General features: G+C 37.0%; 2 protein-coding genes across 2 annotated transcripts in view; one reads left to right on the top strand and one right to left on the bottom strand.

Annotated features, from left to right (window-relative positions):
- The window catches only part of caska (calcium/calmodulin-dependent serine protein kinase a), a 192,644-nt gene that overhangs the window by 32,721 nt on the left and 142,857 nt on the right, over positions 1 to 17,066 (bottom strand). The window contains exons 6-15 of the mRNA XM_016467349.1: positions 11,357 to 11,459; positions 10,727 to 10,902; positions 9,864 to 9,986; positions 9,519 to 9,602; positions 9,254 to 9,353; positions 8,273 to 8,290; positions 8,126 to 8,143; positions 5,809 to 5,873; positions 4,952 to 5,029; positions 1,767 to 1,847 (exon numbers count right to left, since the gene is read on the bottom strand). Of these exons, the coding sequence (XP_016322835.1) occupies positions 1,767 to 1,847; positions 4,952 to 5,029; positions 5,809 to 5,873; positions 8,126 to 8,143; positions 8,273 to 8,290; positions 9,254 to 9,353; positions 9,519 to 9,602; positions 9,864 to 9,986; positions 10,727 to 10,902; positions 11,357 to 11,459 (846 nt within the window). The remainder of the gene's footprint in view (positions 1 to 1,766; positions 1,848 to 4,951; positions 5,030 to 5,808; positions 5,874 to 8,125; positions 8,144 to 8,272; positions 8,291 to 9,253; positions 9,354 to 9,518; positions 9,603 to 9,863; positions 9,987 to 10,726; positions 10,903 to 11,356; positions 11,460 to 17,066) is intronic.
- Positions 11,898 to 13,457, top strand: gpr34b (G protein-coupled receptor 34b). Its single transcript, XM_016467373.1, has 2 exons — positions 11,898 to 11,991; positions 12,102 to 13,457. The coding sequence occupies exon 2, from the start codon at positions 12,122 to 12,124 to the stop codon at positions 13,226 to 13,228; it is 1,107 nt and encodes a 368-aa protein (XP_016322859.1). The 5' UTR covers positions 11,898 to 11,991; positions 12,102 to 12,121; the 3' UTR covers positions 13,229 to 13,457.

Below are 17,066 nucleotides of genomic sequence, written 5' to 3'. Positions count from 1 at the left end.
CCCAAACTTTTGAACGTTAGTGCACAAATCTAGTTTATTATCATGCTTTATGACTGATGTCTGCCTTCCTAAAAATCAAATGTAATAGACTTCAGTAACATTAGGTACATTTTTCTCACCAGCTCATCTCATCCTACTATCTTGTGTGCAATTATGAGAGTGTGAGAAAAGCATCAAGGGCAATGTCATGCTGGAATTCAACAGCTAGTACCTGCTGGTACCTCCCTCCTCTCATGTGCTTTTTTTCTTTTCTGCCCCATATCCCCCCACTCTTGACCTGACATTCAGAGTTAGTGAGGCTGACATCACCCCAGTCTCGTTTTCTCATGCATGAGCTCCTTTTTAACCCCTTCCCTCTTTATTTTTCTCAGTTCTGTAGTAAATCCCCAGTTCAAGTGGAAGTAAAAATGATGTAAAAAGCCCCCAAATAAGTCCCTTGCAGTCTGGATCATGCCAGAGACAATTTTAATTAATTTCACTCAGTTCCATGCAACATTATTTGACTCCCACACAGAATCAGATTTTCCTGTTTTTCTACTTTTAATCTTACGAACGATTCTCACCCTCACTATCACCTCTGACTGAAAGGTAAACCTGTACAATTATGTCATATTAAAGTATCAATAAATGGTCTTTTTAGACAAAAGGTTGTTTCAATTATGAAAGTTAGAACATGTTTTCTGTTTTATTTGAAAGATCAAGGATTTTATTCCTCATTATACAACCCCTGAAAATAAAATTAGACACCAAAAAAAGTGTGGAACCTTTAATCAACTAAGCCTCTAGATGAACCTTATTGATAAACAGTCAGTTTAGAGCGAAGGGCAAACTCTCTGCTTCATCTGTCATGAGGTTGTCTGTCCCACTGATAAAAACACAGAAATAATGCTCTGAACACAGATGACTAACAAACACCTCATTGATTACAGAAGAGGATTACAGAAAAACAATGCAAAGTCTGAGATGGTGAAACATCAAGACCGCTGACAACGTCCGGAATAAATAGATCCAACACATAAAGCCTCATAAATAAGTACAAGTGCTCTAATTAAGCTCTCAAAGATAGTTTTGCTGACAGAAATTTTATCAAGCTTGAAGACTCCACTTTTGTTGTTTCACAGCACTTCATGATGTTAGCAGTGCAGTCGGACACTACAATGATAATGAGGATCACTTTGAGATTCCTAAAGTTACTTCTGTAACAGTTGTGCTGCTTAATACTTTTGTGGAAAACCATGATACAATTTTTTTTTTTCAGGATGCTTTGATGAATATAAAGTTTAAAAGAACAGCATTTATTTTTTTGAAATGTCATTACTGTCATTTTTAGTCACTTTATTATGTTGTTGCTGAATGAAATTATTAATAAAAAAAAAAAAACACTTTGATTGTTGGTGTATTTCCAACAGTATACAAAAAGTTAGGGTGGGAATCCATTAGACGGTGAAAAGTGGGCAATTCATACCTCAATGTAACCAGAGCCAAATTAAAACAATGACTAAACAGATATTTGGCTATTGGCTACTATTTTATCAAATAGCCAACACAAGTGACGCCAGCATAAAAAAAAGATGTTTCAGTGGAAAAACAAGGTATAACATTTTGATTAAATATTACAAGGAATAACATGCACAAATTAATTATTCATAACAAGACCAGGAACTGCATTAAAAAAGTAAATAGGGTTCATTTAGACTTCATGTTGACTTTAAGGTGTACTGTAAAGAGATTAACAACAGAACTAGCACTGTGCTGCTGTGACTCACCATGAAATGGGGCTGGGTTAGAATCCGTCTCAGTTCTTTAGCGTCTGCATTCTCCGGGTAGCATGAAATCTCCTCCAGTACCTACAGACAGACAGAGTCATCAGGCTTTTCCTCAGGCTGTCATCTCCACGCTATTTAATTCTTGAAGTAAGTGAAGATGTTGCTTTTTCATCTCGTACACTGCAACACGACTTTGAGCTGGACTGCTGAGACCCCACACATCATATATCAGAAGAGACACACACATGCAAACATTTCTGGCATGACCCTTAGACCCCATGTGACCAATCAGCACTGCTGTCTGGGCTCATTTGGCCCTTCCATTGGCGGGGTGGGACGGGTCAGGTGGGAGGGGGCGATTTGGCACAGTACTGCGGATATGTCACAACTCCCCGCTGAATGCTGCTGAGCGCCGGATCCTGGATGTCTTTTGAACCACACTAATCATCTCTAATGAGCTCTAATCAATGGTCAAACCCACCTGGCAGCCCCTCACTGCCAGTCAACATCACTAAATGTAAAGCTCAGACATTTACAAGAATCCTAGAAATTTCCACATGTTCTACAAAAGTGGTAAAAAAATAAGTGGACATAAAATGTCTGCAGCTTACATATTCCAGATGTTTCAAAGCCGTGCTCGACCCATCTTCGGCGGAGGTCTTAGCATGAGAGACACACACAGGAAAGTTTTATAACATTTGATACATATAGTCTGTGTAAGAAGCAGCAGAGTCGAAGGCTGAATTTTTAGAGTTAGGCACTATGCCGCAAGTTTCAGTCTCTCTGGGAAAACAGTGAGAGGTGATGGGTTAGTTTCCGCCCCGCTGGCTCTAAGCAATACAAAGAGGATAATCCTTAAGCATTTCACCATTTCCAGTGATCACAAGCAAGAGGCCAAGGAGGGTTATTTGAGAGCGCAGCTCTTTAATCACCAGCAGGCCTGAGTACATTTTTGATGTGCAATACTAAAGGAAATGGATTGAGCTTTATAGGTTGTGTGACTTGTGACTGAGACATACTTGTTTTAGAGGGGTCAGGACCAAGAGGACCACTGAAGGAATTTGAGACCAGAAGCAACCATCAAGACTAGTTTGAATCTTACTATTTTTATCTTAGAGTATGCAGATGGTTTGAACTATTCAAAATTATATTACTTTCACCTCTTTATGGGAACTTAGCACATTTGTTTGATCAAGCTTATCTGAAGCACCAAGTTAGGGTTTGTTGACATATATTCAAAATACTCAGAATGCTTCTGTTGACGCAACTGCTATAAAATAAGTCATTATCAGTTTTGATTTACTAACTTTAAGTAAATGTGAAACAACAGCTTCAAGAAAAAATGTACTATGACTTGTGGAGGATTAATCCCTTCTTGAAACTGCAGTTTAATATCGCTTTTCAAGTCGTGATGGAATGAAAGTAGTCTTGGTTGCATTCAAAACTGAATGCAAGCTTGCAGATTGAGGAGGTGCGGGTTTTACACAGACTAAAAGGAGAAGTTTGACATGTGTATCCAGAGAACATGTTGTTGTTTCACCAGAAGTTTGAGTTTTTTATATTAAAAATTATGTGGTCAAATAAAAAAATTTAATTAGATCAGTAACATACATTTATAAAATAGATTGCTACATCAGTTGTTTATGAGAAATGCTAGATCAATGTCTTTTAAGTCTTTAGAGCCAGCAAGGAATTTTTTAAAATGCTTGTAAAGTTACTGGAAATTGGGATTAATGGGTAGTTTGTGCCTATATTTTCATTTATTGTTAAAGACAAAACAGAACCATTAGCATAACTATTAACTGTCTATTTGTGTTATTAGTGAGAATTTGAACTGGTCTCTGTGCAAAGGAGAGAGGGAGAGAGAGAGAGGGAGAGAGAGAGAGAGAGAGAGAGAGAGAGAGTAAAATACTTAAGCCAACATTGAGGCAAGCACACAGACAGTCACGCATCAAACAAACAGACCGATAAGCTCACCAAACTAAATGCATTTTCACTCAAAAATTTACTTTCATGTAACTTGAGAAGTGTCGTGTCAGTCTGTGCTCTCAATGATATTCTTCCACACGTATGAAAGGTGATAAAAGAGCTGCTTTGTCCAACACCACGCAGTCATTATGTTATTCTACATTTTTTCTAATTTACTCAGTAGATAAAAGCAAACAAACACATTCACTTGTTAATGCGGCTTTCTAACTGCAGCTGGTTGAAATGCATTCTAATTCACCAGGAAGAAAACAGGCATGTGTTCACACAAGCCGTAGACCACTAGGGATCTGTAAATGTCACATAAATCATACACTGAGCTTAAAATTCTTAAGAGGCATTGAGTACAAAACAGACCTCTGTTTGAGGCTTTCTGTTAAACTATATAAAATCACATGAACGTCTGCTTTCTAAAAAACAAACAAACATATGAACAGAGACAGTACTGAGTAAAAAAAAAAAGAAAGACAAACTAATGACCATAAATAAATACCTCAAAGTAAAATCACTATAACTGATTTGCTGATCTGTAAAATACTTTTTGGTTAACAAAATTTACATACAAAGCAAAACATACCATGTGTTGTTGTTGCATGTAATTAGCTTTCAGATATGAAAATTTAGTGCACTTCCTGTTTTATAGATGACTAATTCTTAAAAAAAAAAATTGTGCGTGCTAAACTACAGTCACAGAGCAGAAGTGAAAAACCAAGACAGAAAAATGCAGTGAGGAAATTCTGTTTCTAGAAAAGCAAAGGAGTGAGTATGTCATGCAGTGAGTCTTTTCTGAACATCCTGATAAGCTGTATTAAAATGCAAACACAGACTAGACAGAGTAGTTGTTAAAATGACAACATACACCAAACATTCTATTCATCATATTTAAGTATTTAAAAGGTCATTTCTGAATGAACACATCCAAGATATAAGAAAGACAAACCATCTAAACATTGTTCCATTCAGTTTTGAGTCACATTAACACTTTCATTTTGAAGATATTTAAAAGAGAAATTACATTACATTTTTTTTCTGAAGAGAGCAGTAGAAAAACAAGTATTCCTGGTAGAGGTTATTTTTTTAATCAGTGATTAAGTCGAACACTACAATGAAGTTCAATTAAACTTGTGCTAGGAACTTCTTTGGCCCTCATAATTTTATAGCTACAAAGGCATCTTTCTGTAACTGTAGCCTGCACTCACCTCTTTGGCTCTCTGAACTGCGTCACTTGCAGGATTCCTGATTTGTGGTGAAGACTTAGTGTTTATCTTGTCGTACAGCTGAAAAAGGGAGAATAGATAAATGAACAATCACAAGATTTCTTTGCTCTATTAAAACACTGCAGCATGCAAAGACACATCAGGATCCTTAGAAATTCATCATTGCTCAAAACAAAACTAAACATTATTATAATCAATGTTTAATAACAAGCCAATATGTTGGGTAATATGTTCTGCTTCTTGAGTAAAGGAGAATCAATAAGATGTGAACCTTTTCTCATCCACAAACATTAACAATACACTAACAGTGTTCCTTTTGTTTAGAGCCAATAAACTGACATCACAACTGAACAGCTAGGTTATAGTTTCTCCTGCAAAATGTTAATCATTAAAAGGGATGCATAATTAAATACATTTTCATTCAGAGATGAGGAATACAGTTCTCAACAGTTTTAATCAACTTATTAACAGATGTTTTCCAGTGTTCTGCAGGTGCATTCTTCTGGACGTCAGTCAGCTGTAGCGTGTTGTGATTTATTTGAATATAAATGATCCTGCAAACCACATCCTTTAATATGTGGTTCTTGAGAAGACAGACCACGTCACAAGAAAAATACCATGTTCACACATCTATAAAACATGCATGGTGCACTATTTGTGAGTGCTGTGCACAGGGTATCAGTTCTTTACATATATTAATCTGCATTTCACAACATGACAAAAACAGAACAGAAATTTCAGGGTAACATGAAGCGAAAAATTGCTACACCTCCAGCAACAAGGAATATGCTTTCTAAAGAACGTGTTTGTCTAAGAAAATAATACCCAAGGTTACTCACCACATCCAAAGAAAAACCAACCAAAACCAAAGTTAAACTCCAGACAAAGTTGGTCCCGATAGGATCTCAACCCCTCTGTCCTGTTTCATGAAGGTAGAGTTACACACAGAGCTTGAATGGAGAGGATGGCAAAGTCTGGAGCTGCTCTTCTGATAGACGGATACTGCTGGAGCCGCAACAGTGAAAATGCATCTAGGCTGACAATAGGTGCTATTGTTTCCCTCCCTATTCAGGATAGGAGTTGAGTTCTCAATGGGACGACGTGCATTCACAGCCTCCTGTTGATAATCTTACCCACAGAGCACTGGCATAAGGGGCGTGCTCTCCTCTGTGCTTTCCTCTGGCCTGTGGCTATGGAGACAGGCCCTATCATCCACACTGGATTGTACCAAGCTGTACGCCTTTCTATAGAGGCCTTGGTACACAGCTACACACACACACAAACATAGAGAAAGTGGGGAGAATCCACAGCTGCACTTATTCACACAGACAAAAAACGCTTAACGCCATAATACAGAAAGACTCATGCGACATGCATTGAAAGATGCAATGAATGAACAAAGAACAATGAATGAAAGTCTATTGAGCTCTGAAATAAACAAAAAAGACGACACTGAAAATTCTGAAATTGGTCTACTGACATTTTTTAATGATCAGCTGTGGTACTCAGAAAAAAAACTTAAAGTTAGTTATGGTTAATTATTTCAAGTACATTAGTGAACATTTGAAGTAGATCAAAACCTTTCATCAAAGTTGTCCTAAAACCAAAACACAAATCGCTCCTAAAGGCCAAGAAACCAAATCCAACCTGCATAGACTGGTCATTGCATGGCCAAAATTATGGCTAATAGTTTATAAAATGTGAAATGATGTATGAATGATGATGAGTGAATTCAGGCTTCACAACATTATAATGTACAGTATGATAAATGAATAATCAGTTTGAGATTTGCATTTAACAGTGTTATTAAACGTTCATGTTTTTTATTAAATGTAATGTTTTCAAATATTAACTTAAATATTACTTTGAGCATTACATTAAGGCAAAGGTAATATAAATGTTAAAAAAATTAATATGTCAACTCTTTTAAATCTAGCTAATCTAGAAACCTGTACAAACTGATATCCCCAAAAATTGTGTAAAAGCCAGTTAATCAGATTGGAACAGCAGTTTCAGTGAACTCTTGCCATTTTTGTGTGCAATATGCATCAGAAGGTCTGTGAATGGTCCAAGGCTAAGACTAGGTTGTTGCCGATTTATCAAAAGCAAAAAATAAAGAAGAAAAAAAATCCTAATGTGACATTTTCTTCTGAAAAGATCAAAGCAAGATTTAACAGCATCTTAACACATCAGATTATGTGGTTTAAAGGGGTAATGAACTGAGAAATCAAAATCTTTTGACATATAAGAGGTCATTGTACTATAAAAACAACTCAAAACCTTCTTGTTAGTCTAAAACTGCTTATATCGAAGCCAATCTGCCAAAACGACAGGTTGTGGATTGTGCCACTTTATGATGTAATAGTGTGGCTAAACACCGCCTCCGCAGAAGAGTCTGAAGTGCCTGTTTAGCCCCGCCCACCAATTCGTGCATGTAGTGTAAATAGTTAGAAATAGAGGCAAACGCAGGTCTACGCAGAAACCAAACAATAAAGATGACTCTGAAGACAAGACGCGGTGCAGTGTCAAGTTGTGCAAAAACACAGTCTTTGCATTGCCTTCCTTCTGATCCCAACGTTAGGAAAGAGTGGATAAGCTTTATTTTCAATGAAGATCCAGACCACATCAGTAAGAACTTGGTCCCTTGTTCGCTTCATTTTACCGCAGATTCGTTTACAAACAAGGCACAATTTGATTTTCAAAAATATTGAAACTAAAAGACAATGCTGGATCCGACAGTAATGTCGCAACACACAAGTAACTTGTGAGTGTGAGTTTTTATTACGTGATCACTATTGCTTTGTCTGTTAAACAGATCCTTTGATATGTTCTGAGTATTTATGTGGTTTTAACCTAAATCACAGCAGCGTCCATCTGTGAAGGATGTAGGCTGTCAAACATACACAACTGTTAGCCAATCATAGCAGTGGGTGTTTACTTCCGAGTCTACAGTACAATCCGCCACGCCAATTCAAACAGAGCGTTTTGATGAGGGGGGGATTAAAAAACAGGACAGAAAATAGCTTTTTACTTCTAAATTATGTTTTTTGATTTAAAAATCTTGATAACATTATAAGGGGACCTCAGAGAATAGTACAAAATAATAAAAAGGCAGTTCATGACCCCTTTAATGAAGGAAGAATTTTATGGGGTCTAGCACTTGTGACACAGCCCCTTTACATGTACACACAAACACAATTGACCACACACCGTGACCTTTAAATACCCAGGAAAAGCATTAACTTGATTTGAAAGAAGCAGGCAAACACTTAAGTCTGTAAGGGGACAGACGGTGACACCTACTTTCCTCTGCTAGTAGTCCTGCAGGGTGGCCAGCAAAGAAACAAGCAACAAACATAATTTAACAAAACAGAGTTGATTGTGATGTGAATAGAGATATGATTCACCCACACTTAAAACAATCAGTTTGTGTAGAACTACTCACAAATGAACATTCAAATGATATTCCAAGTACACTATCAAAAACAGGTACAAAACTGTCACTGGGGTGGTACCCTGTCATATGGCACTGTAAGGTACTAATATGTAGCAGTTAGGGGTAAATAAGGTACAAAGATGTATCTTTTAGCTTTTGGGTACCACCCCAGTGACAGCTTTGTACCTTTTTTATGAAAGTGTATATCTTAAAGGATATACTAGGGAAACTTTTTATTAAAAATTGTGACTCATTAAATCCTGTGTTAAGTGTTGTGGAAAAAAGGACCGTTACCACAGATGATATGAGAAATAAACAGGAAACATGAACCAGATTCTAAACCAAACCATTGGTGGTTTGTTTGAGAGTATGTTAAATGTACACTGTAAGGTCTATTTAAAGAAGACAAAAAAATTGAATGGTGATTGCCTATGCAGAGCTCCCCAGCATGATGACAGGGTAGTTGTCAGGCTATTGCTAAGCAGTTCCTAGGGCATTTTCTCACTGCTTCAAGTCAAAAGTGCCCACCCTAAATTTTAATGATATTCTCACCCTCCTGCTCATGTTTCTCTCTCAGTGCAATTGTATGTGATTTTTTTTGTCTATTTCATAGCCTGCAGCGAGATGAGTTATTGAGACCAGTTTTTTTTTTGAATCCCTAAATTGTGGGCTATACTGACTGTTATGCTTGTTTAAGCATGCTACTAACAAGCTTAATCTTTTTCTCTGTCAGAAAGATAACATCAAAGTAGCCAAAACACTGTCATAAGAGACTACAAATCTCAAAAAAGCATCTCTCCAGGAAGACAGAGTGGGTGGCATCTGATCTCTGCTGGTCGTTGTAGTACCTGATGAAGTAGGGTCCTCAGAGAAGTCAGGCAGTTCTTCAGGTGGGTCGCCATAGAAAGAGTTGAACTTGTGACTGGAGACTGCGGCAAGCACTGCACCCTGTCAAACCATAGATATTGATCAACTCATGTGCTTTAATTTCCTGTGGCTGCCCTAATTTTTTATTTGTGGTCTTTAGTTTACACGGCAGAACATTCATGTGAATCGTGCACGGGAGCAGCTGCTAAAGCAATATGCAGAGACTGTAAAGTGCTGATGCCTCACTTTTAGTTTCCTCCTGGCATTGAACTTCCTCAGCTGCTCGACTGTCTCAGGAAGGTGGATCTTGTAGGCATAGCGGTCTCTCTCCTAAAATGAAATGCACACTTCAAATGGTGCTTACTCATCTCATTAAGGAATTACATCCCAAGTCCATAAAATCCTCAAAGCTGGGAAAAAATGTATGAAACAGTATGACTGTTTCAATAATAATAATAATAAAACATTATTTACATAATTTTTGCTTCACAATTAAATATTTGTAATAATTTTATTTAGCAATCAGATTAATACATGAACAAAACATCAGTAAGATCAGATAAGCAGATGTTTCCTGAATGCTGTTGATACCTTGAGCCAGGGGTGGTTGAGAGCTTCATATACTGTGATCCTCTCTGCAGGGTCCAGCATCAGCATACGGCGCACCAGGTCTCTGGCACTCTCTGAGATTTGGCCCCACTGCCGAGGATTCATCTGCACAGCAAATGCATCATAAATGGACAAACCCAGATCCTCTGATAGCTCAGAACCTGCCAATGTTTCCATTGACAATGATGACACTTAGTATTAATGACTTAAATTTTAGTTTGTTCTTCACAAAAAAATCAACAAATGGCTTCAGAAGATTTTGAATGTTGGGGTCTAGTACGGTCCACTTTTATGCTACGTTTAAAATCACCATCCACTTCAAATTGTGTGGAAAGCTGACTAAGGACAAAAATATTTAGGTCGAACTTAATTCACTTATAGTATTTATTTTAATGGAAAAAAATCACCCAAAAATTCAACCAAAAAAAAGACCATCAACAATCTTAGCTATCATTCTCTGACCAAATTAGAGAACTGGAACTATCTGAAGTTGTTTTGAATAGTTTATGTGGTGAGAATATAATCTGATGTTAGTAGTTCCTGATTTGAGATCAGGTCAGTGTGCAGCCAATTTTTCAAGCCCTAAAATGTCTTTATTCAGTTTAGACAAATGAAAAGGAGCCATATAGGACACTGGCTCCAATGCACTGATGAGATAGGGATGGACCAAATGCTGAACCATTGGAAGTGATGTATATGTATTAAGTAGCTGTCTTGCCTCAGACCTTAAACAAATCAGTATATGTTGCCGCTTTCACCTCACTTCAGCCAATTTTTGAAGGCCTTGAGGATATTCCCAGCATGTCTTTATTTAATCTTAACAGACTTTGCTATTAAACTTCTACCTTATATTTTCCTTTTATGACTGCTTCAAACAGGCGCTCTTTGGTGCCATAGAAGGGCAGGCAGCCACTCAGGAGGATGAACAGGATGACTCCGCAGCCCCAAACATCCACAGGTTTCCCATAGGGTTCTCTTTTCACCACCTCAGGGGCCATGAAGTGTGGAGTGCCCACCCGGCCTGCAGCACAGACGACATGTGACATGTGAGCATCCATTCAAATACATACAAAAGAGTTGTCGCTGATACAAGGTTTGAACAATTAAGCACAAGAGAGCTCATTAATCAGAACAAAGTAATTGCCTGAATGATTCAAAATTCATGACTCAATTTATGAAGTGATACTGAGTGAGAGTTATGTCCTACACATAAAATAAGGAACTGAATCCATGATTAGTCTTTGTGATACAAATGAAACCTTACTCTGAAGAGTTTCAGTTCTTCAAGCCAAAATAAATTAAAATAAGTTATTTCCTATAAAGTTTGTGCTTCAATAACATGCTTTTACTACATATGAATCTTGTTGCCTAGAAGTTTCTGTATGCATGCACTAAAGCCCTTAGCATGCAGTGCAGGTACACAGGAAATGTCCATGTGTTACAAGTTTAACCTATAACAGAATTTTTCCAAGTACCTCCAGCTACTAATCCGGACTCTCCCAGCTGTATAGCCACACCAAAGCCACCAAGTTTCACCGGAGCAGAATTCTCCTTTGATGCCAGCAACACACAATGAGGCTGAAAAACAAAAAAGACATGTTACTCTGCTGCACAGACCACACTGGAATTGAAATTAGAAGTCAAGGAAAATGAAACTTCTATACATATATATATGTATGTGTGTGTGTGTGTGTGTGTCCAACATCATTACACCATTTAATGAAATAATATGACTGATGTGCAATTATCAAAGCTCAACAAGTGGAGTATCACCCATGAGTAAAACATTTTTAAAATAAGATAATATAATCATGATTAAATATTTATATAAAATGATTGTTTTAATTGTTCAACAGCCCTCATCTATCTGTTTCGGTGATCACGTCATGTAAGGAGGAGTTGAAATGTGGTTTGAGATGCTCTCCCCCCTTTAAAAGTGCCTGCACACTTTGTTTTAATGCTAACTGGTGCACAGCTGTGCTTTGAGGTACGCAAGAGTTTAGAGGAACTAAAAAAGGAAGCTTGCAAAGAGAGATCTGAATTGAGATTAGACAGAGACATTCAAAAGGAAACACAACAGAGAAGTTCTCTGATGGACTAAATTCACAAGGTAAGTTACTCTCCAATTACCTATAGTGTGCATCCTGTTGCATTTCATGGCATTAAAACTTGATGTCTTTTGTAAGTACTATAATGCCATCTGCTGTTTTTTTTTCTAAGGTCTGATATATACACATGCAATGACAAAAAACAATCCTCAATTTTTCCCCATCGCATCGCCGACCACCATGTCGAAAATTCCCCAGTCAAACTGCCAGATGGACAACACCAACTTGCAGGTCCCACTGGCTATTTTCTATGCACTCTTCTTCGTGTTCGGGTTGTCTGGGAACCTGCTGGCTCTCTGGGTGTTTCTGCGAGTACATCCGAAGAAAAACTCAGTTCGCATATTCCTCATTAACCTGGCTCTGGCTGACTTGCTCCTCGTGATCTGCCTGCCTTTCCGAGTGGTGTACCATTCCAACAATGACCGGTGGGTGCTGCCGCCATTACTGTGCAGGATGGTGGGCATTATCTTTTACATTAACATGTACATTAGTATAGTCTTACTGGGCTTCATTAGTGTAGATCGTTATCTGAAGCTCCAGAGGTCATCTTGTAGGCGGGTGTTCCTGCATAGCCGATGGAGTGTGCTTCTCTGCGGTGTCATCTGGGCTGTGGCATTTGTTTGTGGAATTTGCCTCATTGTCCTGAATGCAGAGCATGGTGAATCCCAACAGTGCTTCCAATACAAAACACTGCATGAATCCAAATGGAAAGCCTATTTCAACTTTGCCATCGTGGGTATGTTTTGGCTGGTCTACGGTGCGTTGGTAATCTCCTACGGAAGGATCGGAATGAACCTCCTAACAACCTCCAAAAAGAAACCGGATTTCCCAAATGCTGCCAAGTACAACAAAACAGCATGGAAGTCCTTCTTTGTGCTTTTCCTCTTCACTATATGTTTTGTGCCCTACCACTCTGTAAGGATTTTCTATATCATGTCACAGATAGCAAAAGACACCTCTTGCGAGTGGATAAGTGTGTTGGATAAAACCAATGAAGTAGTTCTGCTACTGTCTGCCTTTAATAGCTGTCTGGATCCAGTCATGTACTTTTTGTTCTGTAGTTCTATTCGCAAAGTGATGCTAAAGATCATCTGTAATAGCTTCTGTCAGCAAAATGCCAAAGGACTGATCAGTTCTATTGACACTCCACAAGAGCTGCCAAATGTCAATGCTGTTGTGCCTATGACAAAGGCTCAGGATGTCAAACTATCAAAAACAACAGATAAAGTGGTGCTATAAATGTTTTGAAAACATATAAGCCATGTCTAAATGTACAGCAAATATTTTTTTATTATGCAAGAATGTGAATATTTACATGTGCACAGCAAAGTTAAAGAAAATCTAATACTGTGCTGTGAACAGAGCAGAGTATATCTGTGCATTTATTTTCGATATTCATCAGAAACACTACCTTTTTAAATAAAAGTTTCATTTCATTTAAAAAAATGACCATACAAAAATAGTTAACATGCCCTTCAACATTATTTAGTGCATCATGAACTAACAAAAAACAACATTTTTATTAATCTAGGTTAATTAAATAATTTAAAAACATTAAAAATTAGTTTATAAGTATTATTGTTCATTGTTATTTCATGCTTATTACATATGAACTCATTTTAATTTATACAGCTTGAAATGTTACAAAATGTATTACTATATTTAAAAAACTAACATTAACCAATATTAATGAATGCAGTAAAATAATTGTTTACTGTTAGTTCATGACATCTAAGGCATCAACTAATGTTTACAAATTGAACCTTATTGTAAAGTGTCAGTTAACAATAATCCATTTAACCTACGGTGTTGTAGCTGTGTTTGCATTGCTTCTATACATAGTATAGCAAATAAAATGTAATTTTAAAAAAGTAAAGCATGTAATTTAATTATGTTCTGTTGTGTTTCAAGAGTACATGTGTTTATGATCAGTGGGCTCTAAATTGCTCACACGAATACATGCTAGTTTCTTTCTGTCCTTTTCTAAGTGCAAACACATATTCTATGTACTGTAATCATAGCTGGGATCATTTGTAATGAACTGCATCCACTGTGTAAATATAGTAGAAACCTATTAAACTTATACAAGGACTGTAACAGCAATTCAACTGATACAATTGTCATATATACAGGTACATCTCAAAAAATTAGAATATCATGAAAAAGGTCAATATTTTTTGTCACTCATTTCAGAAAGTGAAACCCATATATTATATAGATTCATTACACATAGAGTGAAATATTTCAAGCCTTTATTTCTTGAAATTTTGATGATTATGGCTTACAGATAATGAAAACCCAAAATTCAGTGTCTCAGAAAATTAGAATATTGTGAAAAAGTTCAATATTGGAAAGTCATGGTGTCACACCCTAATCTATACATATACATATATACACATACTTTTATACATACACACACATCATACCATGAGAAAATCTAAGGGGGTTAACAGGCAGAAAGAGCAGCACAGGTCTTTGGGTGCCACCTAGTGGTAAAACACCTTCTCATTCACATGAGCAGGGCACAAGAGAGAGAGAGAGAGAGAGAGAGAGAGAGAGAGAGAAAGGCTCTACTTAAGAGTGGCTTAATATTATGTAATGAAAAAAGCACAGGTGATCACTCAAAATGGCTTACTCACTGAAAAATATTTAAATGCATACACAAAGATTAATCATTTTTATGTCAGTTTTATATGGAGCCAGATCGGCCTCAAAAATAATACATTTACAAAACAAAATTCATAAATGCACAGCACAATTTACATTTACAAAATCCGATTCGTAAATTCAAAACACAATTCATAAACAAAGAAGTAAAAGCATAAATATTTCCCCAAATGCTCACACAAATGCATCTTACCTAAATAAATGTAAAATGTTTACACAAATATGTATATATCAAGTTCTTGAATTAATTTCCATCACCCATTTATGAATGATGTTACATGTATTTATGGATCGTTGAATCTGCATTTGCAAATCATCACATGTGCGTGGACTGCTTTGAATTTGTGTGCGGCCACGCACATGTGACGATTTGCAAATGCAGATTCAACGATCCATAAATACATGTAACATCATTCATAAATGGGTGATGGAAATTAATTCAAGAAACGTATATATACATATTTGTGTAAACATTTTAAATTGATTTAGGTAAGATGCATTTGTGTGAGCATTTGGGGAAATATTTATGCTTTTACTTGTGTATTTATGAATTGTGTTTTGAATTTACGAATCGGATTTTGTAAATGTAAATTGTGCTGTGCATTTATGAATTTTGTTTTGCAAATGTATTATTTTTGAGGCTGATCTGGCTCCATAGTTTTATTATAGCTATATATTAATTAATTAATTATCAGTTCATTAATTATGCAAAATTGATTAAAAACGATACTATTAAATCTCAGGTTAAAGGAAACAAATGCCTGAGTTTGGTGCAAACTGTGCCACTAAAATTTAAATGTTTTCAGGATGTGGTCAGAAGTGAACATTACACTGTTCCTATGTGAAGCACACACCCCACCCACAAACAGCTTACACACGCACAAGATTCTGCAAGTAAAATATCATGAACATGACTTTCAGAAGACAACGAGTAAAGGAATAAGCATCACGTCTGTGAAAGGGGACTTCACAATCCATTCCACAGAAGTCAATAGTACAGGCAGTAATCAAAGGTACACTGATTTGCATCTTACACTTTCTTACTGGAGGGGTTAAGTCTCCAATCTTGATAATAATAATAATAATTTTTGTTCTGCAGCATATGCTTTAGTACAGTGTTTCTCAACCCTGGTCCTGAGCGCCCCCCAACACTGCACATTTTGTATGTCTCCCTTATCTGACACCCATTTCAGGTCCTGGAGTTTCTTTTAATGAGTTAATGAGTTGAATCAGGTGTGTTTGATTAGGGAGACACACAAAATGTGCAGTGCTGGGGGGCGCCCAGGACCAGGGCTGAGAAACACTGCTTTAGTATCATGTGAGTTGGTAGGTTAGCTTGTGTGTTTCCAACCAACCTGGTCAGAATTTTGATTTGTTTGTGGGACATAATTTTTTGTTATTGACCAGTAAGATTAAAAACGCATTCTGTGGCTAAACATGAATTATGGCAGGAGTCAATTAATATGATTAATTAAAAAATTAGTCAAACATGATCCAAGTCAAACATTGTTGTTCAACCATGTATGTATGCAGGGACAGCAAAGGGCATTTTGTTTTACAACTACTCATGCTACAGTACATTTACAACAATTATTGAAGTTTTTAGAATTCAATGGCTGAATTTTCTTGTATTGATAAAGGAGTACTAAAGCAATTGACATCTGTTTCTACATCGGCCAGTTGCTTCAGAGATGTTGGAGGAGGGAATCAGTTTCTTACTCTTCTCTCCAAAACAGTTGTTTGATAATGTTCAGGTCACATGTTTTAGTTTTATCAACTGCAGCTCTTTAATGGGTGGTGGCTTTGTCTGTGGTCTTTTTTAGTGGAAACAGGGTCTTCAAGCTGAATATTGGGTTTTGCTGTGGTAGTTCTGTGTTATTTGAACACAGTCCTTCTTAGTGCTTGATGGTCCCAAAAATAATGATCTTTAAAATAGCATCATATGACCCCTTTAATCGATCATGGATCAAATCGATCCACCATGAGCAAACTATAAAAGGTACAGCTGTAATACAACCAGAGAGAAAGGCTGCATGGTTTGAAACTGTACAAAAAAAAAATCAGACAGTGGTAATATAATTATGTTCCTATTGGTCAGTAGAGGAGCTTAGCCTGACAGTTTGCCTGCTTTAGACCAGGTTAGTTTCCCAGCATAAGTTGCCACAGTGACTAAGCTTGATCTAGGCCTATGTTAAATTTGCTTAATGGAACCAAATCATTTGACAATGAGTCAGACTAACTGAAATAAGCCTGGCTTATTTGGTTAACTTGTTTTATGAAACAGGCCTCGAGGCATTAAAAGTGATCATATTTTCTCCATTGCATATTGCATCGAATTGCATTGTGTTGAATCGAATCGAAATCGGATCGCACTGCATCGTAATAGGGGTGAATCGTATCGCATCGCATC

This window comes from Sinocyclocheilus anshuiensis, unplaced genomic scaffold (genome assembly GCF_001515605.1).
Source record: "Sinocyclocheilus anshuiensis isolate Anshui unplaced genomic scaffold, SAMN03320099.WGS_v1.1 scaffold628, whole genome shotgun sequence".
Classification (NCBI taxonomy): domain Eukaryota; kingdom Metazoa; phylum Chordata; class Actinopteri; order Cypriniformes; family Cyprinidae; genus Sinocyclocheilus; species Sinocyclocheilus anshuiensis.
The sequence above is the reverse complement of the archived record's forward strand: the minus strand, read 5'-3'. Positions and strand labels throughout refer to the sequence as shown.